Source organism: Ammospiza caudacuta, chromosome 4 (genome assembly GCF_027887145.1).
Source record: "Ammospiza caudacuta isolate bAmmCau1 chromosome 4, bAmmCau1.pri, whole genome shotgun sequence".
NCBI lineage: Eukaryota > Metazoa > Chordata > Aves > Passeriformes > Passerellidae > Ammospiza > Ammospiza caudacuta.
Window position 1 is genome coordinate 21,198,772 of NC_080596.1, and position 24,219 is coordinate 21,222,990.

Genomic DNA, 24,219 nt, shown 5'->3' on the forward strand with positions numbered 1-24,219 from the left:
TAAACTCCCATTACTTACAGAAACTCCAGTTTAGGTGACTTGTTCAAATGTGCACTTTCCTTTGAAGACAAACAGTAATTTTTGCTATTCAAGAGATTGCCAAGTAGCTTAGGTTATGCCACAGTCAGAAATGGTATTTTGGCTGGCTTACTAAGCTTCACTAAGTGAAAAAAAAAAAAATAGACCACTAAAAAACTCAAAAAACCTACTTAAAATTTTCAGATCTTTTTCACTACTCAAAGTTAGAAAGAATAGCAACAACATAGCAATATTTATTTTTTCCTTTTCTTGAGAGATGAGAGAATTCAGTTTCTCTGTTAGCATAATTTTAAGAGCATTTGTCTTGAATTAGGGGCCTAAATGCAAGTATTAATACACTATTGAATTGAAAGCACCCCAAGGGGAGAAGTGAGTGAGCACTTCCCATGCTTTTTAAGGTTAACTGGTGTATGTGTTTACAAGTATGTTTCTGTGTCTGTAGAACGAGCACACTGGCAGAGTGACTGAGCATTTTACAAGTTTGTTGTAAAATAAAGTGTGTGGAATGATTCCCTATTAACTCTGTGGTATCTATTTCTTCTAAAGCTTATATTTTTTTAACTTGGTTTACGAACATTAGTTTTTTTAAACATGACTTATGCATGTTGTATTTTGAATAGCAGTGGCTTGTGAAGAATGCTAGAGGTTTGGGAAGATACAGGGTGAATTTGTGTAACAGGAGACAAAGTTGTGTTAGATTCAACCTATTCCTCCTCAGACAAGGAATACTTTGGTTTCTTTCATCAGCCTGTCAGCTCACTGCTGTTCAGACCAAGTTGTAATTCAGACTTGGCTGGACACCATCTGTTCTCTAGAGGTGAAAAGTATTGGCATATTCAGCCTGAATGTTTTCACTTGAAGTAGGTATTTTACTGAAGGTGCTCTTGGGCTGTCACATTGCTTGTCTCTTTGTATTTTTGCTTTGTTAATCTCTGGCTGTGTGTGCTGAAGGAATGCCATCTGTGCTTTACCAGTGCAAAGGACATGCCTTGCCTCCTTGGTGTAGGTCAGCTCCATTCCTGCCCCTCTTTGCCAACACGGTATTGATGTTACCACAATAATATTGCACATTTTTTCATAATGAAAGCAAGAGGAGAAGCAGTGTGGTATTTATTTTCTGTTTGCTATGGTAGCAGTAACCCCTTGGGTATGTCCTACCCTTCCCTTAGACATTTCCTCAGAGCCCTCTGTGGTGCACACATAGGGAAAAGCTTGTCCAGCTTTCAGGAGTCTAAGGATTGTGTGTGTGAAACTATTACAATGTAGAGACATTGCCTGAGAGGACATAAAAAATTCACAGTACACCAAGGTGGTGAGCTCTATCCATTATGGTGACAAATTATGAACCTGCCTGCTTACATCCCTGAGGTATTTTAAATTATTTGAGTATTTTGCCATTGGTTTGTGGGGACTTTTCACAAACATTGGAATCATTTGAGCAATTATGCATGAAGGAAATTATGGGCAGTGAAACAGTGATACAGAAAATCTGGAAATGTCTGTAGTCTTCTCCAGTTTGCTGTCCCTAGGATGCATCAGGAAAAGATGGAGAAAGCTTTTCCTTAGGCAAAGGTTGGTTGGTGTCTTGGTACTTCTTGTAACCATCTCTCCTTGTTTGGAATTTAATTCCAAGCCATTCAGACAGTATGTTAAATAAGCAAAAAAGCCATTTATTCCCTCCAAATTATACAAACGGGGAGAGAAACAGTGAACTGATCCTCTCCCATCCTCTCAACACTGCTTTGCTTTCTGATAGCTTTTTGAGCCGGGGAGGTTGATGGTCTGTAGCCTTCCTGAGTGACAAGGATCACTTCTCAAATGCCAGCCAGATACCTTAGCTCAGCACCTCCTGCTTTGCTTGGCTTCAGGTAAGAATTGTGTGTGACAGCTCTGCAGAGTGTAAGCCTGGCATAAGGAATTTCTGAGACTTGGGGCACACTGTCTGCAGCCCTTAATGCAGAGTTTAGGGGATGATAAAAATGTCTTTTAAGGAACCTTGCATTTTGAATCATGACAAAGTCAAGTGTCTTCTATATACAGATTTAAAATATTGTGGACTGGTTGTTCTAGGCACAGCATAAGCAAAGAAGGTTCTAGAAGGCTCTGTCCAGCCCTGGCCTCTGTTCCCACCTGGCAAACAAGCTCAGGGTGCTGTGAGCTTTTTGCTGAGTGCACAAAGCTGTTTTCTGAGGAGAGGATGACAGTGTCTGTGTGTGCTCAGCTGAGTAATAACAAACATCTCCTGGGAGCAGACTGTGTCAGCCTTGCATGCTGCTTTTACAGCTGAAAGTGTAAGTTAAGCTGCTTCCAAGTTAGGCTGCTGTCAGTTACCTGGTCACTCTGTTTAGCATACAAAATTGATGAGTGGCCAGGTAACTGGTGGACAGGACTTGCTTTGGTTTCCCATTGTCTTTAGCAAGACAGGGAGCTCCCAAGAGACTTGTCCAATATTTGTCTTGAGGAGGATAACTTTCATCTGTGTAGACATGATAATGGTGATAATACTAAGGCACCTTGCTGTTCCATCCACAAAACATAAAATCTAGAAATAGGTTTTTTTGCATTTAGTTCAGTTGTAAAACAATAGTGATAGTTGCCTTTGCAAGCAAAAGGATATCCTGCTATTTTTTCCCTTGCCAGTTAAGTTCCTTGGTTTGGAAACATTTAAAGATATTTGTTCCATTTCCATTAAAATTTAAAAATAGCATGTAGGCTCTTTCTGAGTTGAGAACTTCATTTTCTTAGAGAGAGAGATACAATTCCTATCCTTTCAACACATGTGTTTTCTTCTTTTTTTCCTTTGGGAATACCATCCTTAGATGTACTAACAAGCATCCCTTTATTCATGTCCCTCCCACTTGCCTTCTCCTTTGATGCTCTGGTCCTGGTGACTGATGCCTTTCAGCTCCCCCAGGCTGTGTGCTCTGTCCCAAGCAGCAGCAGAGATGTGCTGGGTGCTGGCAGAGGACTGATGATGTTGCTCCAGGCTCCAGCCTGCCTCTTCAATTTGTTTTATTTCCCAAACTTTTATTGGCAGTGTTGGTAATGCAGGGAGGAGCTGAGGGTGCTTTCAAACAGCTGGGAGAGGCTGCATCTCCAAGAATGTTTACTGAGTCTTTAAGGGGAGGTGCACCAAGTGCCACCACTGCCATCATAAATCTAACTCTGCTTGTTTTCCAAGGGGAAAGTGGTCTTTGGAAATAGAAAGCATTTCTGAGAGATAGCAGCAGTTAATTATCTGAAGTGATCCTCAGAGCCACAGGATACTTCTCACCACCAAAAGCCCCAATTTCCTTGATGGTCTTAACAAGCATAGTTATTATTTTCTTATCTTTTGTTGTTTCAGCTGCAGGGACCAGCTTTTATCTGGAGTAGGTTAGAGTCAGGCTACTCAAAATACTGTAAAAGTATATCTATGAGCATAAATTGCAATGAGGTGGTACTGGACATTAGAAAATACCTGAAACAGTGGCTTGCTGCTCTCACTCAAATGCTTCCATTGAAAGAAAATTGTGTGTTCATTCTGCAGGGAACAAGGGGACACAACCTCAGCCTTTTATGGACACAATACTTACAGATTCACATTAAGCAGTATTAAAAATTATTTACTAGAGACCTTTAAAGGGAAAGCAGGTAAGAAAATTTTGTGGAATCAAGGGGTCAGAACTAGATTTTTGAGAGCTGCTGTACAGATGGTCATTGCAGTGGAGAGGTGCTCTTGTGTGGAGGCTCTTCATGCAGAGCAGTTTACTAGAGAGAATCAGCCTTGGCTGGAGTCCTGGTCTGCATGGCAATGTACAGGTGATGCTGCACTTAACTTCCATGCTTACATTGCTTGGATTTCACATATATTATTATTAGATAGAGGCTAACACGAGATGCACAAATTTTTGTCAGCAGCTCAGGATTTGTAATGAATCCTTCATTAAAACATACGAACAGTCTGTTCCCCCAGGACACAACCCCCTTGGCTGCTTCAGTCAAAGAAAGACAAAACAGCAATTTGTTTTTCTTACGCTGTTTGAACACAAGGAGGCCCGTGTATTTATTTTTAGATTGAGCAAAATAATCCATCTCGGGATTAGAAAAGCGTGTAAAATCTTTAAAGAATGTTTTATTTCCTGCAGGCACCCACGCAGGAACAGGACAGTACAACCATTGTTTGCTGAGTATTTTGATGTAAAATGCTTAAATTGCCAGGATCATTCAGTGTCAGCTGAAGAAACCTCGTGGGAATGGTTTTGTTTGTTTTCAAACCTGCTAGATGGCAGTGAGAGGCTGGAGCTGCTCTCTTCACTTGGAACTCGGCTGCTGAGTTGAGGTGTGGGCAGAAGCAGAAGAGAAGGTGGTGTGGCATTTTTCTAGTGGAATAACTTTGGTGTTGCTTTGGAAAAGAGAGTTGTGGACTCAAAGGAGTTAAGTGTGCTTGTGGAACTGTCCACAGGGAACTTGGCTACAGGAGAGCTGCTGGTGAAACCCTGGTGCCCACAGAGGACCTGAAATAGAACCCAGAGAGTTTATTTTAGAAGGCTCCTGTGGACTATGAGACTGGTAGATTGGATTTGTAGTCTGCAATGAAGTCATGTGATGTCAAGCAAGCAGCATAGACACAAATGAGAAAACAAATGCTTTTATAGTGCAATTTCAAAGACTTTATCTGGCTGGATAGGACAGAATCCTTCTGTACATTTCTGTAGTGCCTCAGCATTGTTTTAGTGTGCATACAGCAAAAAGCATAAATAGGTTTTGGTTGTCATGAACTACACAAGTGGAACTTAACACTGGAAGCAATGTCAAGCAGATCTACTTCAGCTTTGCTTTGATTTGCTGGAATTATTCCAGTCTCACTCCGTGAGGTTGAAGAACTAAGTTGGGGAGAGGGGAGACCGAGGATGTGGTGCTTGTTGCTGCTCATTGTCCATAGCTTAACCCACCCATCTGGCTACCTGCAGCTGGCGCAAAACACAAACAAGGGCATCCCCAAGCATGTATTTCTTACAGCTGCTGCAGTGGGTGCTACCTTGTTACTGCTTTCCACAAAGAGAATCTGATACAAGGTTTTTATAAAACTTCAGCTAATTCAGCTTTATTGGTGTTTAATTTTTCTCTTTTCGTCCTTTTGTATTCTGCCTTATGTTTGGGGCTTTTTGTTGTTGTTGTGGTTGTCGTTTCTGTTGAAATGGAGTGAGCTTTCTTCTTCTGTGCCAAAAATGATGTGTCTTGCAGTAATTTCTCCTGTGAAAATTAATCCTAGTCTTGGGAAACCTGCTGAGAAAATTGCCTTCCCTTCTCACGGATTTGTTGTTCTGTGACAGCAACTTCCTGAATTTTCTGGAACAGCTCAAGCTGCTGTTAAAGGGACTCTGCTGCCAAATAATACCTCTGTGTTATTTTACAGTAGTAATGAAACCTCAGACAATATTCCCTGTAATAAAATAGCCTTTAAAATCTGTGGCCATAGTTTATGAAGTCAGTCATTAAGTCATACTGAGCTCCATATCATTTGAGATTTTAAACAAATTATGTCTATAAAGGTTTCATTACAGTAATTTAAGTCCCTTCTTGTTATATATTTCTGAAATGTTTTTGAGCTTAATAGAAAAATAGCACTAAGAAAAACCTAAATATATGCAAGTATTCCCACACTTGCATATGAGGGAAGTGTGAAGTCAAGGAAGGGATGGTCTCATCCCTAAAATACAGTTTTGCTTTGAAGTGTTTGCACACACTTTAGCCTGATTTGTTATTGATTTAATCCAAAGCTCACAGGCAACAGTGCAAAGACTTACACTTGTAAGCTTTAGCTCAAACTCCACCTTTTTCCTTTTAAAAGCACTAATACTTTTTGCATGAGCTTTAAAAAGGAAACAAGCAAAACCCCAAATACCTGCAATTTCTTAACATGAAAGAAATCAGAAGAAAATCGTGTGTTGACTATCTGCCTGCATCTTTCTTAGTTGACACAAGTTTGATGGTTTTGTTAGCTTTCCATCCCTGTTTCCCCTGTGTAGTCACTTCTCCAATGGTTTGCAGGGTTTTTCTTAGTTACAGCAGCTGCAGCAGTGATGTTTTCCCAGGTTCACCCAAGTGGCTGTTGATGCCAGAGCTGAGGAAGTTGTGTTTTGTTAGAAGAGCTGCGTGCTGATGGAATCATTGGGCTGGAAGTGAAAGTGTGGTTTTATGCCTCAGGGAGCTGTTGTGGTTACTAAGTTTCACCAGGATGTGCTTCAAAACCAAGTAATTTTCTATTGTTTCCAATCCATTTAGCTACAAGCAATTAAAATATCCCTGATCCATAGCTCAGGGGATACGAGGCCATGGACTGGGTTAGTGCACATGGGAAAATACCAGGGTGGACATGTGTGTTTTCCAGCACACATGCTAAAAGCTACCAGAAAATTTCCTACCAGAAAATTTGCTGGTAGCAAAGCATACACTGATTGCAGGACAGATTTTCTTTGTCTTTTTCTCATAATCTAAAATACCTACTTCATAAAGGTTTATAAATTATTGTTTTCTAGTTATGGGTTATTTAGCAATTATTTTCTAGCAAATATTGGGTACAATATAGGAGGTGTTACAGATTTGTAAAATGAGAATAGTTGTAGGGCTTATGTTCTGTGATGTGGAACACTTAAATAGCCTTGGCAGAGAATCTGCTTGGTGTCTGGTGTTCCTCAAGATAGTGTGTGAAAGCCTTTATGAATTTTCATGTTTATGTATTTGTGTCAATCAACAATATGGTTTGAATTTCAAGCTTTGGCAACCTCTTTCAATACATGGCAGAACATTATTGCATTCATCATCAGGATTAGTAGAGGCTTGGTTAAAATATGCCTTGTCTCTTGTTGGCTGGGTCATTTTGGAAACATGTGTGTGTCCATCTTGCATCTGTCTGTAGCACAGAGAGGATGGATTTTTAACTGCACAGAAATCCAGGTAGGAAGTTGCTTTGGAGAGTAAGTGGCTTGATATCACTAGCGTGACTTGTGTGCGAGGAGGAGAAGGCACCTAATGTGCAACATCTCCTGCTCTGACTGGCTGAGCACAGATGGGTGAAGTGAGGACAGGATGGTAGGTTTCAGTCTGATTTTTGTCCTGCCTGTTGTTTTCAAATTAAACCTTCATGCAGTGATGTATGCAGTTTTGTGGTCTTCACTGCGTTCACGCTGCAATGACTGTGCAGTGTACATGAAAAAATAAATTTAAAATTAGATAATCTCATTCAAATATATTAAAGCATGGTATTAAATGGGAAGCAGCTGAAAATGTGATTGGTTTGTTTGTTTGGGTTTTGAGAGCTGGCAACCTTCTCTGCTGATAGTAGCAGGGGCAAAGCTCTCATTAGGAAACAAAGAAAACCTGACAGCAGAATGAAGGGCATGGAACTCATAATTGGCTTTTCTCATTGTTGCTGCACCACTTGCTTGGGTTTTGTTGCTGCACCACTTTTGTTGGGTTTGGTGCTAATAACTCAGTCTGAGATCAGGCAAAGAGCTGGCATGCTTGAGCTGTACACACACACGTTTCAGTTTTAATTAGGAGGAGATACCAGGAATACTCGTGCTGTAGACCTTCCTCTCCTACGCTGCCTGGGTACCTGCAGCACCAGTTTCACTTAAGATGGAGATGGAGAAACAAGGAGCTTGTTTGTGCACAGGATGTCAGGGGGCAGCTCCAAATGGGCTGTGACAGCAGAGGCTTGCAAATAGCAGGGATGAGCAGTGGGGTGGAAATTACAGAGATGAGAAGGAACAGAAAGGTCTGTGACACCTTAACACTTGCCTGAGAGGCTGCCTGTATCCATTCCAGCTAATGCCTGCTCCAGACCTCCTGTCCCTGTCCTTGCACACTCTGTGTGCTCTGACTGCCCCTGGCCTTGTCTGAGCCCACACATCTCAGCGGTGTCACACGGTGGCTTCTGAAATAATGCATGGCCAGCTCTCTCTGAAAGGTGATTTTTTTTGACATCTTGCTTGAAACTCCTCTGGCACAGCCTCCTCCTGAGGCAAGCTATTTAAAGACCAGGGAGAAAGCCTCAGCCCCCTTCTTGCACACACGAGAGCCATACGGTCCTTCAGCTCCACTTGGCACATGTGACAGAGTGGGATGAAAATGTGTGCTGTTATTTTTAATGGAATATCTTTTAAAAAAGAAATAACCTTAGAAGCTCTCTTACCCCATCTTTATTACAAAAAAAAACCCCAAAAAAACCTCAAATCAACCACTGCGTCTTCTTTTTAGTATCTATGGCCAGTGAAAATATCACGGCCAGTGGGGTATCTCTTTTGTGTGCCTGGTGGTTCCTTAGGCAGTTTAGTTTGGGTTTGATTTTTAGTTTATTATCCTGATTTCCTTATTTATTCCCTAACAGAGCAGAGCAAGGCTCGGGGCATGAGTTCATGACAGTGTGTGGATTTTGGAATTGCTCATGAGGAGAGGACATGGAAGTATTTCTGAGAGTTTCATCACACACTTGCTATGCAGTGTGAATTGAGTGCCTGTGCAGATTTTAAATTGTTTTCTAAATTAAGAGCTCCCTCTCTTCTTTTGTGGGTATGTGCACCTGTGCATTTCTGCATGCCTATTGTAGTAGACAGACTAATTCCTCAAGTAACTTGAAATTGAAACTTGAAAGATGCTTGAAATTATTTAGGCCTGAAGTCCTTTTCAGTTCACAATCAAAGTAGTAATGAATCCTTCAGGGGCTGTTTTCCTTTTTTTACTTTTAAATCAGTATTCTTATTAATATTATTAGTAATTAAATTAGTATTATTGCTGCAGGAACTAGCTGTTATAGAACTACAGCATCAGTTTGGTTGGGAACATTGGCTCTAAAACATCATATCAAACCCAGCAAGCCAAAAATTCTGGATGTCCCATGATTGTGCTTGATCACGGCCATCAAAATATTTTGTAAGCGATGTTTGGAGGGGCCTGTGTCATTCCCAACTGCAAGAGTGTGGATGTGGCATAAGGAAATCCAAGCTGGGGATTGTACAGATGTCAGTGTCAGACACCAAATATGCACCAGGCTTAACTGAAGTTGTCTGTCTGCACGTTACAGTGTTCCCAGGAAAGGCTGTAAAAGAGCTAGCAGGGATAGACAGCAATGTGGAATATTTGGTCTCCCACACCCACAGTCCTCAGTGGAGCTGAGCTCCTTTCAGGGATTTTGTTGGCTTTATGGCTTTGTAGCTCTTCCTGCAGCAGCATTGTATTTCTCCTTTCCCCTGAACCCTTCTCTTAGAGCTGACAAGGACACCCCTTGCTGCTGGGTGGTAATTGTGGTTTAATGGTGGTTTAGTGGTTTAACAAGCTGAAACGCAGCCAAGATGTGACTTGAAGGAAAAAAAGCCCAACAAACAAAAGGGGGAAAAATATTCAGGATGCAGAAAAGGCCAGCTCCTTCAGGCACTGGATAGATTTGTAAAAGATGAAGTGTCCTCAGTCCCTGGAGCTGGGATGGAGGGAAAGGGGGTGTGCCCCACAGGTTTGGGGGACAGGGACAGTCACAGTCCTACCTGAGAGCACAACCCCCGTGCAGTCAGCTGACTCTGACCAGTTTTGGTGTGGTTTTGACCCTGTGCTTGTTCCAAATAATCTGTGACTGAAATCTCTAGAGCAATCATTTCACCATATATTTGATTATGGTGTCCTAAAAAAGCCAACAAAAACAGAGGTCCTTATGCTGCTGATGCAGACTTGTGTGGTGCTTGTTCAGTGGTCTGTGTTTGTTTTCCTTTAAATTTTGAGCCATGAGGAAGAAAGTGGTTTCTGCTGAGCCCCTGGACCTGTGAAGTACCAGTCGCTGAACCCTTGGGGGTTATGATAAATCCTCCTGACAATTGAACTATAAATACTCTGTGTATGTAAACCTGTATCAATGTCAAAGTCTTTTTAGGCTCATCAGAAAGAACTCCAGGAAGGGGGATGTGGGTTGTTTGGCAAGGATAAGAGAGGCCCAGACTGGCTGTTGCAGATATTCTCTTATTCTCAGGTTAATTGCATTCCACTCTGTCATCAATTGTCACCTCATAAAACTTAAGTTTCTGAAATGGGTGAAGTAAACTGACTTTGGTTTGTTGCAATCAATCTGTTATAGAGAGAGTTTTGAAATACTTTGCCCAGGCAGGATCTTTATTTCTTACCAGTTAAATGGGAAGTTTATTTCTATGGTGTTATAATGGGATTTCTCAGGAGTTTCTGAAGCATTTTGCACAGGAGGATGCAAGTGAATGTGTCTGCTGTTCACCACTTACTGAATTAAGAAGTAAACTAGGCTGAGCTACTGGGTTAAGCCTGCTGAGAATAAAAAGAGGAAATGGGGTGCCTTTTTTGGCACCATGAGTTATGAAGCATTGCAGTCTCTTGCCAAGTGGTAGTTCCTTGCAGTTTGCCCTCCCTGTCCCCTCCTCCTGCCTGCTGTGGGACACATCTGCAGGCCTTGCTTTCATTGGTGTGACTAATCTGGCTATGCCTCAGCTTTCATTTGTTTGGGTGTGTAAGGTCAGAAGCAGCTCTCCCTGTGTGATTTTCTGAAGAAATTCAAGGCTTTGTTAAATGAGCACTGCTTCAATGAGAGCTTTATGTAGACTCAGACAAATGAGGTTGCAAGGAAAATGCATTCCTCATCTCCTTTTCTCCTTCCAATGTAAATAGTGCAGCATGTGGGAAACAGATGAGTGGACTTCCTGTGAAAGGGCCAAGGATGACAGTTTTGGACTTTATTGAAGTGTTTGCTTGCATTGCTCTTTACTCTTTTCTAGGGAAGATCCTTCTGGTTGGGCATTGTAGCTCACTGTCCACTTTCTTAAATGTGAATAAATTCTTCCTGGCCTTTCCCTTTCAGCAATTACTCTGATGAATGAACACTTCCATAGAATTTCTTGTTTATAGACAAGAAACTGATCTGGTGTGCATTTTGCTTGTCACAGCTACTCAGCTCTTTGGTTGTTTTCTGTTTCAGCCTCCTTTAATGGTATCACTTAGGAAAGGACATGTAAATGACAGATACTTTAAAAACACATGCCTTGTTAGTAGAAGAGAAGCTGATTGTGTGGAAGGGAAGTGGTGTTCCCATGTCTGGAGCACATCAATGTGAGGAAGCAAACATACACTCTGAGAAAGTGTATCAGAAGACCCTGCCATTAAAATTTGGGACTGGGCTTTTATAGTATCGAGTGATTGATTGTCAGATCTCTTCAGGCCAGCTGTGTCAGCTGAGCAGCGTTAGATAAGTTATTGGTAGTATCAGTAGAATGTTTGTTCCTTTATCAAGTATTTTACCAGGTCTACCACATCTTTATCTCACTATCAGTATGTTTAACTTTGGGATTGATGAGTCAGACTGGTTTCAGCTTTATTCAACGCCAAAAGTCCTGTGATGCTCCCTTTTCCATTTACCAACTGTAGCTTTGCAAATACCATTTGCCATTGGTGGCATTGCTTGAGTCATTTTACCTCATTCCAGGCAGAGTGTCCTGGTGGAATCTGCAGTCACCTCTGGCCAGGACTTGAAAATGAGACATTTTAGAAGTGCATTATTAACTGTCCTTCTGATGGGGATTTTAATCCTTACTAGCATTTTATTACTGATGGGCTTCCATGAAATTTATTGAGCTGTTGGTAAGCAAATATTCACTGAGTGTGTGCCTATCTCATGTCAGTTGGTAAAAAACCCAAGCAAATTCATGCTGCTTCTCTCTTTCTTCTTACAGCAAACCAACCCCATTGATGTGCAGTCCATTGAAGAAATTTTGAGGGTAGGTACTCTTAAATAATAGATCTCTGTCTTTGCTTAGATTTTGCATGCCTTAAGGTAATGGTTGGGGAAAAGATACCTCTCTGCTTCTGTTCACTCAGCAGATGTAGCTGTCACTAGTTTTGGGGTGTGCTGAGGAGAAGTAGAGATAAGAGTTAGCCTTGAATACAGCTGGAGTTGTAAGATCAGTCTTTCTATCAGTACCTTAGTGTAATACAGTGTGGTGCAGTTCAAGACTGACAAGTCATCCGAGACAGCCAGAGCTACTCCTGCATCAAGTCAGTGGTTTGCCATTCCCAGGTGCCCTTCCTCCAAAGGCTCTGGAGAAGCTGCCTCGTGTCTGTGCTGCCAGCCCCAGCAGTGTGGCTCTGAGCAGGAACACCCCTGTGTCCTTTTCACCCGCCTGTGCATGGCACTGCTGCTCCCTCACTGTAATTCTAGTCTGCTCATGCAGAGCAAAGCCAAGTCTGATGCTGTAACCTTGTGTCAGAACTGTCTCTGTGAGCAGCACAGGCTGTGGCTGAATCCCTTCCCTGTGCACAGTGTGAAAATGCCCTGGGATTCCCAAGCCAGTGGTCCTGATCCTGAGGAGAGTGTTCCTTGATGTCAAATTCTGTTCTGAGATGCTGAAGTCCTGAAGGAACAGTTTGGTTTCTGCAATTCACTTCCTGTGCAGTTGCTTGAGGTTGCAAAATCCTGATGCCTTGATAGCTCTCCAGAAGCTGCTGTTGGGGCAGTGTTTGAGTTGGAGGGGAGCTGCATGCAGGTGCCCACTGGCTACTCTGTGCTGGTTGGGGTTGCACCACAAGGACTCCTCCTAGAAGTCTGGCATCTTTTTGTGTTTCACCAGGCATATCCTGTGTTCTGGCCTGCTAGTAATGCATATCACTATTTTTGTAGCAACCATGGGGAAACGTGCCCAAATGCATGAAGAGGTAGATCCAAATCTCTGTGCCTATCAGCAAAACTCCTGATAGCTGCTTCTCTCAATCTCTTTCCAGGAAATGACCCGCTCTTGGCCACCTCCCCTGACAGCTCTTAACACACCTACTAAAGCAGAGCCTTCAAAATTTCCATTCCCTACAAAGGTAAGATACCCTCTTTCTTCCAGGACTTTTGATAAACTAGAAGAGAGCTTTCTGGCTCTTGCATGTGTTTCCATCCAATTTTGTCCCCCTTCTATAAATAAGGGCTGTTAGGGGGCATTACCTTCAGAAGTAGTCAGATAAATTAAAGCCCAATGGGGGTGAATAAAAAGTGCTTCAGCAACTTAGACATTTGTTGTAATTGTGGTCTTCAAATACAACTACTTGTCTGAGACATTTTAAGTATCTCTGCTGAAGCACAAAATATTTTTTATCTTTTTGTCAATCGAAATATTTGCTGACTGTGTTAAACAGATGTGCTTGGCAGATCTTATGAAATTTTAAGATACTTCTTCAAGAATGCACATACCCCTAATGTGCTAAAAACCAGTTTTTGGTGACAATAGCACGTTATCATTTCTGTCCATGCTAAGCTATGTCAGGCCAGCTTAGACTATTGGACACTTTGACAAGCTAGCTAAAATGTTTATTAAAGAGACACATAGAAAACAAATCGTCAGTACACAACTCTTATGAGAGAGCTCATTTATTTTGTTCTCAATTTGCACTTTGTCTTTTGTCCCTAGGAATTGCAACCTGAAGGATCTGTAGCAAAGGATCAGAGTAAGTAGATAGCCAAAGGAAACACACACAATATGTTTATTGACAGGTAGTTTTGTGTGCTCTGTGTTATACATGACACGTCGATTGACGTTGATGAAGAGGTGTGATTTCCCGTGCTGTGTTGAACAGTGATGAATTTAGAAATGGCATAAGAGATTGTGTACATTCATTACCTAGACTTTAAGGCAGCTGTTATTTCATTAGAAAATCCCATTTGGAATGATGAATAATCTGATGACAATTATGTTCTAGAAGAAAGTGATGAGTCTAATCTGGTGCTCAGAGAACATAAGATAAAATAGGCTACAAAGGAGGCAAACAAACCCAACCTATTCATTTTTGATTTCCAGAGCAGTATGGAGCACCTTCAGAAACGTTGCCAGGTTCTCAGCCAAGAACATCGTAAGTAACCAGACCTGCCCACATCTCTACTGTGCAGTTAATTAAAGAACCTGGAAAGAACTAAATTTTGGGTTACTTGATGTTTCTGAAGATTACAGTTTTATCAGTCTGATTTTTCTTAGCAAACTTGCAGTGCAGGGAATTTTCACCAATAGAAACATTATTGTTTCATGATGGAATCATAGAATCATTTAGGTTGGAAAAGACCTTTAAGATCACCCAGTCCAACTCTTAACCTGACGATGCCAAGTGTACTTATCATGATTACAATGACTGTGTAAAAACCAAAACAAAACTGAAGAAAAAGCCCAACTATTAATGCACCAGATTAAAGGTATTTTGTTCTTTTTATCTGTGGCTATTTAACATCACAATTTTGCGCTGTTCAACCTACAATAATGCATCCAACTGACATAAATTACAAAAGGTTCAGACTGAATGCGATTGATCCTGGATATTGTTTTGACAATAGAGAGGGCTAGTAAAGCTACACCTACAAGAACTATAAAAAACAGGGCTGAAGCTTGAGGAAAAAAAAAAGGTAGAGAAATAACTTGGTGCTGTCCTTGTAGATGAAAGTGGTTATCTGTTAATTAGGTTAATTACAGAAGTTGCTTGAAAGCAGTTTTGTGTGGGCTGACATTAATCTTTCAGGATTTACTTGGCCAAATGCAGCATTGCTAGGCTCTGAGCCCTCAGTAACAAACAGAAATCTTTCCATGTCTGGAAGGCTCAGGGGTCTGTGTGCAAGGCACTTGCTGAACTATTAAATATAAGTGTCTGTCAGTTCATTTGATACATAAAGATCTTGTTACTCCATGATATATTTTTCCATGGAAGGCTGCAAAGTACAGACTACAATGCTTACTCCACTTGTTTGCCTTTTCCTTATCATAAATCATTTAATTAAAAACCAAACAAACTGGGCTAGTCAGAAGTAAGAGCAAAACCATGTCTCCATCTTGGCTGAGATTGTAGAATTTTTCGCTTAAGCCCTGTAGGGTCTGTTAAACATCCTTTTCTTACTGTTCTAGCATAATGCAGAGGAGCCCTCACTTGCTGGGAGTATGGGATAGTGTCTTGCTGAGCAGTCACCTACTCCTTTAATCTCTTCCTTACTTTGCTTCACTTTCATCCACCCCAGTTTGTTCCTCCTCAATGATGTCTGAAAATTTTCATTGCACTACTAAAACTAGTAGTTCCAACTGCTCCAGGCTCTGCCTTCCTCCCCAGCTACCCTATGACCATCATCATTATTTCAGTTCACAGCTGCTTGTAAAAATCCCTTTAGCCCTTTAGTCAGTTGTCAAGGCAGCAGAGAGAGAAGAGACTTTTCCTACAGACAGGAATTGGAAGGGACTCCTTCCTTAGCCCACACGGCCAGAATTGTAAATTTAGCATGGTATGGAGCTCTGTCCTTAGCCCTGATCCCTTCTCTACTCAGTGTCCTTGGCACTTCAGAGCCAGTGCTCATCCACAAGGGATGTGTGAGCCCATGGTTGGCAAAGGCAGTGGAAGCAGGAGGAACAGGGTGGCCTGGGTTTGTGTCTGAGTGAAGTTTGCCCGAGGATTTCTTCTACATCTTTCCCTTGAAGTGATCCATCCCTTCTTTTCTGTGTTTGTTTTCTCTGGCACAACAGGCCTGGCTTTCTGTGCTGTTCAAAGCGCACGTGACTGTCTGAAAATTCAGCTGCCTGGAGTAGCTTGTGTTGCAAAGTGTAGCTGCCTGAAAACAAACAGTGATTGTGCTGGTTAATTAGAAGATGAAATCCCAGGGCATCTGTGTGCCCAAATTAAGCATTCAACTTTTCAGAGCATGCAGGGATTTCCCAGATGGATTTCATTCTTGAATGCAGCCCTGAAGTTTGCACCTGGCAGTGCTGGAATGGAAGCAGCCCTTCTTTGAAAAGGAGACATGCCAGCTCATTCTTGGTGATGCAACTTTAACCTGGCTAGCAGGGAGGGACCAGCCTGTGCTTTCAGTGAGGTATTTGGCAAGTGATAATAATTTTAGTGCCGCTTCTCTCACTAAAAGAACTCTTTTTAAATAGCTTTAGGGAGATGAATGGTGTGTACATAAGTTGCAAATGAACAGGTCCTGCAAATGAAACCTTGGCATCTATTATTCTTGAGCTAACTGGAGCATTAAAATTATTAAGGCAGATTTATTTTCTTTAACTAGGCTATTTAACAATTTGTCAAAATCTTGTTTTGTGGAAACTGGCTTTTTCTACCATTGCACAAGTATGACTTGAAGTTTCAGAGTTCTTCCTTGATCCCAAATAGAGCATAAGTAGTCGCAGTGTTCTTTTCTGCTGATGTATTTTATTTACTAGCAGCTCTCATAGAAAAGGTAGAATTTTTTTTACAAACAGTTAAATCAGATTTAAAGAGATCTAGGTAGTGTCTTTGCATGTCCCTGTCCACAGCAGGGGTTTGAAACTAAGTGATCTCTAAGGTCTCTTCCAACCCAAACCATTCTATGATTCTGTGATTATCCTCTTACCTCTAAATTAAATAAGTCTTTAGTCCACAATTCTTAAAGCAGAATAAAATAGAACAAAACTAAAAAAAACAAAGAACACCCCAAAACCAAACTTAAAACCTTTCAGCATGTTTTAGCATCCCTGAAAGTTTCTTCACTACCATCTTTGAAGGACTCCTTTCCCCTAGGAGCTGTAAAAGAAAATAAAAAGGATTCATTGAGATACCAGTAGATGGTTAGCCAAACTGCCCAGAATTTGGAGAGTGTCTGTGCTGTCACTGTTCTTTTTTCATTTCTGTGCCTCATCTGTCTGGCAGTGAGCTCTGGCTCTGGCCCACAGCAGAGCTGGCTCGTGCAGGATTGCTGCAGGCTGTCTGCCTTCTGTAGGAAATTTGGAGCTCTCCTTTTCCAAGGTGGTGTCTCATAGTGCTTCCCTTCAGTGTTTACTCTAAATGAAGAGGCAAGAGGTGATTTCCAGTGAGGAGGTGTGTGAGGAAATGAGGCAGTGGAGGGTAGATCACAGGGGAATGGCAGTCAAAATGAACAAAGAAAGCAACGACTTTTTCCTAATTTCTCCCCCTTTTTCCAGGGTGATGTGGTTCACTGGGGATCATTTATAGTTATTTTCTTGCTATAAAACATGTTGTCATGAGGGGTCAGAGTCCTATTTTTCTTTTTTGGCCGCAAAAAAATTTTTCACAGAAAGCCCTTGGTTTGAAATGAGGTTGAAATAAGCAGAGTCAAGTTTTGTCCTGATTGATTAAAATCTCTATCTCAGCTCCCAAGCTTTTGATCCCATTTTTGGAAGGACACTTGAATAATAATCTGGTTGAGGAGTCAATTGCCAGCTAGTTTCAAGATTTGAATAACTATACTTTTGAATAGCCAGGTTTTACCTGCCTATTTTTCAACTCCTTTGGGATGCCTGCACAATTGCCGGAGAGGGGGATAACAGTCTGGGAGAGCTTTGAATTCCTCTCCTTCCCTTCCAGCATTTTAATTAAAAATTGCAAACGGTAGTTACCACCTGCAGCCACAGGACTAAATGATGCTTTTGGAAATGTTTGTGGGCAGGCTGCTCTCTTCTCTAGAAAAAGAGCTCACGCCTCTCCTCTTGTAAACTGCTCTGAGTACCTGAACTGATTGACAGTACTGCTGAAATGTGCAGGAGAATGGAGTTCCTTGAGTAGAGAGGAGATGGGAGATAGGCCTGACCTTGGCATTGACTTACACATGTGTGATAGGAGACTTGGGCAGTAGAATGAGAACCCCTGGGACAGAAGAAAAATTTGCAGTCCCTGAGAGCAGAGTGTGTGAACTTGCACATTTCCTGGTACTCCTGATGCTTTCTGTCCCTTGGGAACCCAGTGCAGGCTGGCAGCATGACAGTCTCTTACTGTACCAGAAAAAAAAAAAACACCAAACATTTTAACCATTCATTTCAAGTAATGATACGGTTTAGTAGATTGAGCATGCCAAATGTTCAGAAAAGATGGGGGAGGTTGTTTTGCTTTGGCAAGTACAAACCAAATCTTTATCACTTCCTGCTGCTTCAAAATGTGTCTGCCTTGGCTGATATTTATCTTCTGGTTGTCTTTCAGAATGCTCCAGGACGACCTGCAGCTCAGTGATAGTGAAGAGAGTGGTGACGACCAAGTTGGTTTTAGCTGTTTTATACACTAGGCACACAGACTTCCCTTTAAACATCACCACTTGTTGCATTGTTCTGAATTCTGAGCTAACCTTTCCTCCCCCTCTCCTCTTTGTCTTTGTGAACAAAACAGGTTGTTGAAAAGTCACCTTCTTCACTTGCTCCTCCAAGGTACAGGTTTGTTCCCAAACTACTAGCTAGACCACATAAGGAGAAAAACAAAACTCATTTTTATATGTGGGGTGGGAGGGTAAGGGTTTCTGGTTTCTCTTGTAGCTACAGAGAAAGCTGGTTTCTGGCTGCTCTTGAAAGTCAGCTTTAGTTGTGTGGGGTTTTCTGGAAAGCTCCCATTAGAAATGAGTTATTCAGGTATGCTGGATCTTCCCTCTGAACCAGAACTGTATTTCCTCAACTGCTTCTTTCTCCTCTCCTCCTCCCCTCCACCAGTGTGTCCACAGATCACACTGCAGCTAATGGGATTTTCAGCTGTAGTGGCCATGGGTGAGATGTGAGTTCAGTTTTAGCTCAGAAGGAAGCCCAAAACAGCCAAGTGGGTAAAGAACAGGAAAGGGTTAGGAAGAGGCTGTTTCAGCTCCTCTGATAAGGAAGCTGATTGTAAGCTGTTCCTGCCTTGTATTGTTACTCAGAGGCAATATTCAAGGTAGACTGAACAGTCATATGCCAGCATTTGAGGAAGAAAGATGGAAAAGCTCAAAATTTTTCCTGTATGAGAGCACTGACATAGATTTTTTTTGGGGGGGCTTGATATGTATATTCTTCAAGCACAAGAGTGGGCTACATAGTCAGACTTGCAGAGCACACCAATGGCATGATTGCCATGATCTGTGTCTGCAAACTCTTAAAATAGGAATGTTCTCATGATATCAGTCTTGGATCAGCAAGGAGTTTGCCTCCAACTCATACAAATGTGTTGATACTGATGTGGGAAACCAATGTAGAAAAAATAAATTAAAATATCTACATTTTCATTTTGTAAGCCCATTAAAAAAAAGAAAACACTGTGCATAAAAGGGACAGCTCTTCCTTGATTCCATCCACTCTATTGTCAGTGTGGAGAAATCACTTTTGTTAGAGTAGTGTTGCAAGAAATGCTGCTGCCTGATGGGGCTATTAATGAAGTGCTTACAGCAGCATGACCAAGTACCACAGATGAAGTGAAAACTTAAGAGGGAGAACAGAAAAAACAGAAACCATCCTGAAGTATATGTTCCTGCCTTGTTCACTTTTATTGGAAGTTTTTCAGAAAAGCATTGGGCAGTTTCAGTATTTTTTAAACTTTGGTTGGCAAAATGCAGCTCCTCATTGTAGTAGTGGCATCTTGCTACATCTTTGACTGGGTTGGAGTTAAAGGTTTTATTACTTCCAGCAATTTTGTATTCTGGTGCTTTATTTTTTTGAGTATGCTAATGTCTTTCTCTGGCCTTCTCCCCTCTCATCTCAGTGCCAAAATAATGGGATTTGAGTTCTTGTTTTTGAATAAAACTGTCAATATAATAAGTAACCTTCAGCCATGCTGCTTTCTAATTTTATCTCATGGTGGCCTTGCAGTTCCTTACAGTCCCAGCCCAAGAGTGTGGAATCAGCACATTCCAGCAGCTCGGAGTCAGGGAGCACCAGTGACTCAGACAGCTCCTCAGACTCGGAGACAGAGAGCCCCTCGAGTGACAGTGACACGAGCGAGCCCCCGCGAGCGCCGGCGCCCGAGGTGAATGCACACGAGAGGCAGAGGGGCTCACACAGCCCTTGCCCCACTCTGCTGTCAAATGCACTTAGGGCAGGGGACCTGCAGCACTCTCATTGATCAGCTGTCCCCTTGACATCTTTGCTGCATCACTTGACTTTTCTTACCCTGTGCTTCCATTCTAGAGTTTGTCTACCTTAGTTACCCTCACTACCAACATAATGAGACTTTCAGATGCCCAGCCTTTGTTGGGCATTGCATCCCCCATGTCCTTTGGCACAGTTATCTAGCTCTCCTGGGGGAATCAGTGCCTTCACTGGGAACACAAGAGAAGGCACAGAGGGAAAGCACAGCTGGGTTCTGTGGGGCCTACCTCTGCCTGTGCAGGATTTCTGGTTGCCTTTATGGGCAGTGTCAGGGTGAGACCAGTTTCCTGATAATTTAAGAGGAGCTGCTGCCTGCCTGCAGCTCCTGTGCCTGAGTGACAGATTCAGCTTCTCCCAGGTTGCAGCTGAAGGGATCAGACCTGCAGAAAGGGCTGGAATATGCTTAGCCTTGCTGCTGTTGAATTTGGCTTGGATACTGCTGCACTGGCATTTCTGAGGCTTTTATTGGGAAAAGCAGACAAACAGAACTTGGTGCCTGAAACTTTCATAATTGTGAGACCGTGCATTTTTAAAAAAAATCTGCTGCAGAAGTGCTCATGTCCCATGCTTTCAAACAGTTCTTTCAGGTTGCACAACATTCTCAGGGTACTGGGAAGTACATGGCTGTGTCTGCAGACCACAGCTGATGCAAAACAATCCACTGGCAGTTTGAGGTCCCTCTTACAAAGACCCTTGTAATTTATTTTTCCTCCCCTCAGCTCTAGCTCTCTTTCTTTTCACCTTAGAAGTGCATGAACAGGGAGAAGCCAGTAACAAGCTTTGAGACTGCCTATCTTTCCATCTCACTCTAATGCTTTTTCCCTTCAGCAGTTCAGTTACAGACTGTGCCCACTGCAATATGGTGTCTTTGAAGGAAGATGTTATACTTCTCATCTTTTACTAAATTCTGCCTGGTTTGTCCTGAAAATACTAATGAAGTCCTACCTACTTGCCATTGACCTTTTTGTCCTTTTTTCATTCAGCCAACTGTTCATCCATGGTACTCTAGAGTAAGTTAGTGCACATGGCCTGTGTGTTTATAGTGAGTTCTTCACGTGCAAAAGCAAACACTTTGAGACCTCTGGGCAACAGAACCAGGGCTCTGGTAAGCTGTGCTAGGATGGAAACAGCCCGTAAAGGCATCAGGTTTGAATCCTCCCTTTCTCTTTTTGTCTGCAGCCCGAGCCACCAACTTCTAATAAGTGGCAGCTGGACAACTGGCTGACCAAGGTGAACCCAGCAGCAGTGCCAGCAGAGAGCCCCAGGGACACTGCCCGAGGGGATGGGCCTGAGGAGGGCAAGGGGCAGCAGCGGGGCAGCAGCAGCAGCAATTCCTGCCAGCAGCACCCTGAGCTGAGGCAGCCTCCTCACAAGAGCCCAGCAGCCAGGGCTCCTCAGGAGGCTCCTCTCCCGACCAAAGGCAGCTGCCAGAAGGCTCCTGTGCGTGCCCAGGAGCCCTCGGCCAGGCACACCGTGGGGATCAAAGGGCCCAGCAAGCCCCTGGGGCACGAGGGGCCCAGGAGGGGCCTGAAGGTGGAGAGTGAGCCTGGCCCTTTGGAGCTCACAAACCAGTCTTTCAGGGACAAGCCAAAAGTCAAAAAAACAGTGAAGACAAAATCCAATGACAGAAAAGACCCAAAACCAGGACTTCAAGAGCCCTCTGAGAGAAAAAAGGACAAGGGCTCCCACCAGGCCAAAGCCAAACCTTTCTTGGAGCCCAGGCTCATGGGAGATGCCCAGGCACGGGATGCTCTCAGTCCCCTTCCTCAGGGCATAGCCTCCCTCAGGACCAGCAGGCACAAGCCTCAGGATTTGCACAGGGAGAAGTTGCCCTTGTCTCTCGGGGAGAAGTTGCTCTCACCAGTGAGGGATCCCCCAAGCCGTGAGCACCTCGTGGTGAAAATAGATCTCTGCTACCTGGAAAAAGTCCCTCAGCCCCCCAGGAAAAATGGGCACCAGAGGAAAGCAGAGACCAAGGACCTTCCTGATGTGAGGAAGCAGGACTTGAAGAGGAAAGCCACGGACACTCCTGAGGAGTCCCTTGCAAAGAAGAAGGTGAGAGATGGAGTGGGAGCTGGGTTGGTACAAGGACTGATGTGATGTTTGAAAAGCCTAGTGGACTTCCCTCTTCATAGGTTGGGAGTAGAGCCATTATCCTTCTGTAAAGCTATTATTAAGGGGAATGTGAATCAAAACTGTCTGCAGATGTTTCTTGTTGGTCACAAATCCCCTCCTGAGCAAATGAAAAGCCCTGTAAGCTGTCTAACGTGTTTTAGTATTTTAGAATATATTTTTGCTCTGTTTTCTTGAAATCTTGGTTTTCTCAGAGAATAAAACCAGTTGTAACAGTGGCTTTCCCTTGAATTACAAGAGAGCCCTTTATTTAACTGAGGTGATCATTGCTCACAAGTGTTTTTTGAAAAGCTGACTCCCAGAGGAGACTATGAATGTACCTCCAGCCAGCTGGGTCAGCTGCACAAAGAGTTGGCTGCAGACTTGTGGGCAATGGGTATTCCCTCTGGGTATTTCAGTCCCTGAGTCCCTTTTTGGTCCTCACAGAGCAGGTGGCTCAGCATGGGTGGGTGAATAACCTTGGTTTGGGTTTCATTTAGTTTTGCAATTTTATGAATTTCCTGTAGTTGTGAGGGAGAATTGAGAAGAGCAGGAAAATTGTGAAGAAACTTGAGAGACCTCAGAAATTCCTGCTCTTGCAGAGCGATGGGACAAAGGGAAACAGGCAGTCAGTCTGTCTAAGAGACAGAGGAGAGGAGCTATTTGATGTTAGACATGTCTTCTCTTGCAATCTCAGTGCCTGACTGCAGGGAACCCCACTGAGGGCCTCACTGTCAGCTCTGTCAGTGCATCAGTGCCCTCGGGGGCTCAGGTCTCACAGCAGCCTACTGGGTCAGGTAACCTGGAACACAGTGCAGGGATGTGAACCCAGTGCTGGAGCCTTGTCCTGAGCACCCTGCCAGAGACAGACTCTGTGTCACAGCACACCCCTGTGAGTGGCACAAAGCTGGCTGTGTCCCAGGCATGAGGGCAGGCTGGGAGAAGAACTCACTGGGAGCATGCTGGTGGAGAAGGAACAGGAGGTTCCGCTGGATGGGAGGCTGGACACGACCCAGCAGTGTGTGCTTGCAGCCCCGAAAGCCAAACGTGTCCTGGGCTGCAGCCAAACATGTGTGGTCAGGAGGCTGGGGAAGGGGATTGTCCCCTCTACTCCTCTCTGGTGCCACCCCACCTGCAATGCTGCATCAGCTCTGGGGTCCCTAGGTTACTGCTGCTTTAAAATTTCACCTATGTCAGCATCTTGACATAAAAACCAAACCCTCTGCGCATCTGGAGTACCAGTGTGGAGTATCACACATGAAAGTGCTTTGCTTTTGATTATTGTTAGTAGGTTAGCAGGTTATTGTTAACAGGTTTAGCAGTTCCATCCCTGCCACTGCAAGCAATTAATCTATCCAGGCAAAATTAGATAAAATGTCATTTTAGGTTACTTGTCAACGACCTTGCAATCTGTATCTTCTGTGCTGTGGGTCTGCAATTTGTTGGTTCCAGTAAGGTATGTTTTCTTCTTTTTTTAACCAGACTCAATCAAACTTAGCTGTGTTGGTCTATATTTTATGTGAACTTTGAAAACCTAAGTGATTTTATGTTTCCTTTTTTTTCCCTTCCTATTAGAGGGGAGAGAAGGAGGAGACTGATAGGAAGAAAATGAAATCTGAAAAAAACCCCAAATTATTGCAGTCTTCAGCTAACAAAGACTCCAGTAAATTGAAGTGAGTATACAGTGGTGGAATGGCAGAAGGATGTATAAATCCAAGTCTTTCCTAAAGAGCTAAGATCAAGGAACTGTATCCTTATACTCATGAGTTTGCTTCTAACATAATTTTCCTTCTGAAACCTGATCTACAGCAGTATTGCCTTTACATCCTGGAAGCAACCAGTCCAGAAAGCAGCTCTGTAGGTGTGGGTGGGGAAGGGCAGTGAGCATTTCCCTTCTCCACTGAAGTCATCCTCTTGTCTTTGCCTTGTTTTCCTAAGTGACCCAATGGACACAAAACCAATGTGCCTTTTGAGTCCTGACTGTCTGCAATTTCAGGTGGCCTTTGTGACCAGGAATTCCTCTTTTTTCCCAGTGCAGCCTTTGCAGTGCTTCTGGTAGCTCTGCTGGAGCTTCCCCTGTAATTTGCATAGCAGAGCACTGCCAGCATTCTGGCTAGCCCTTTGCTCCAGTGACTGCTTCCAAGAGCATGTTTCCAACTGGGCAGTGTTCCCAAGAGGAGAGACTCATGCCTCAGTCATGGGCTACTGC

General features: G+C 43.0%; 1 protein-coding gene across 3 annotated transcripts in view; it reads left to right on the top strand.

Annotated features, from left to right (window-relative positions):
- Nucleotides 1-24,219, top strand: part of AFF1 (ALF transcription elongation factor 1) — a 67,388-nt gene that overhangs the window by 31,176 nt on the left and 11,993 nt on the right. For all 3 annotated transcript variants that reach the window (XM_058803505.1, XM_058803506.1, XM_058803507.1), the window contains exons 4-12: nt 11,760-11,804; nt 12,805-12,891; nt 13,476-13,512; nt 13,863-13,914; nt 18,001-18,055; nt 18,184-18,221; nt 19,620-19,776; nt 21,078-21,953; nt 23,586-23,683. In XM_058803505.1, the coding sequence (XP_058659488.1) occupies nt 11,760-11,804; nt 12,805-12,891; nt 13,476-13,512; nt 13,863-13,914; nt 18,001-18,055; nt 18,184-18,221; nt 19,620-19,776; nt 21,078-21,953; nt 23,586-23,683 (1,445 nt within the window). The remainder of the gene's footprint in view (nt 1-11,759; nt 11,805-12,804; nt 12,892-13,475; nt 13,513-13,862; nt 13,915-18,000; nt 18,056-18,183; nt 18,222-19,619; nt 19,777-21,077; nt 21,954-23,585; nt 23,684-24,219) is intronic.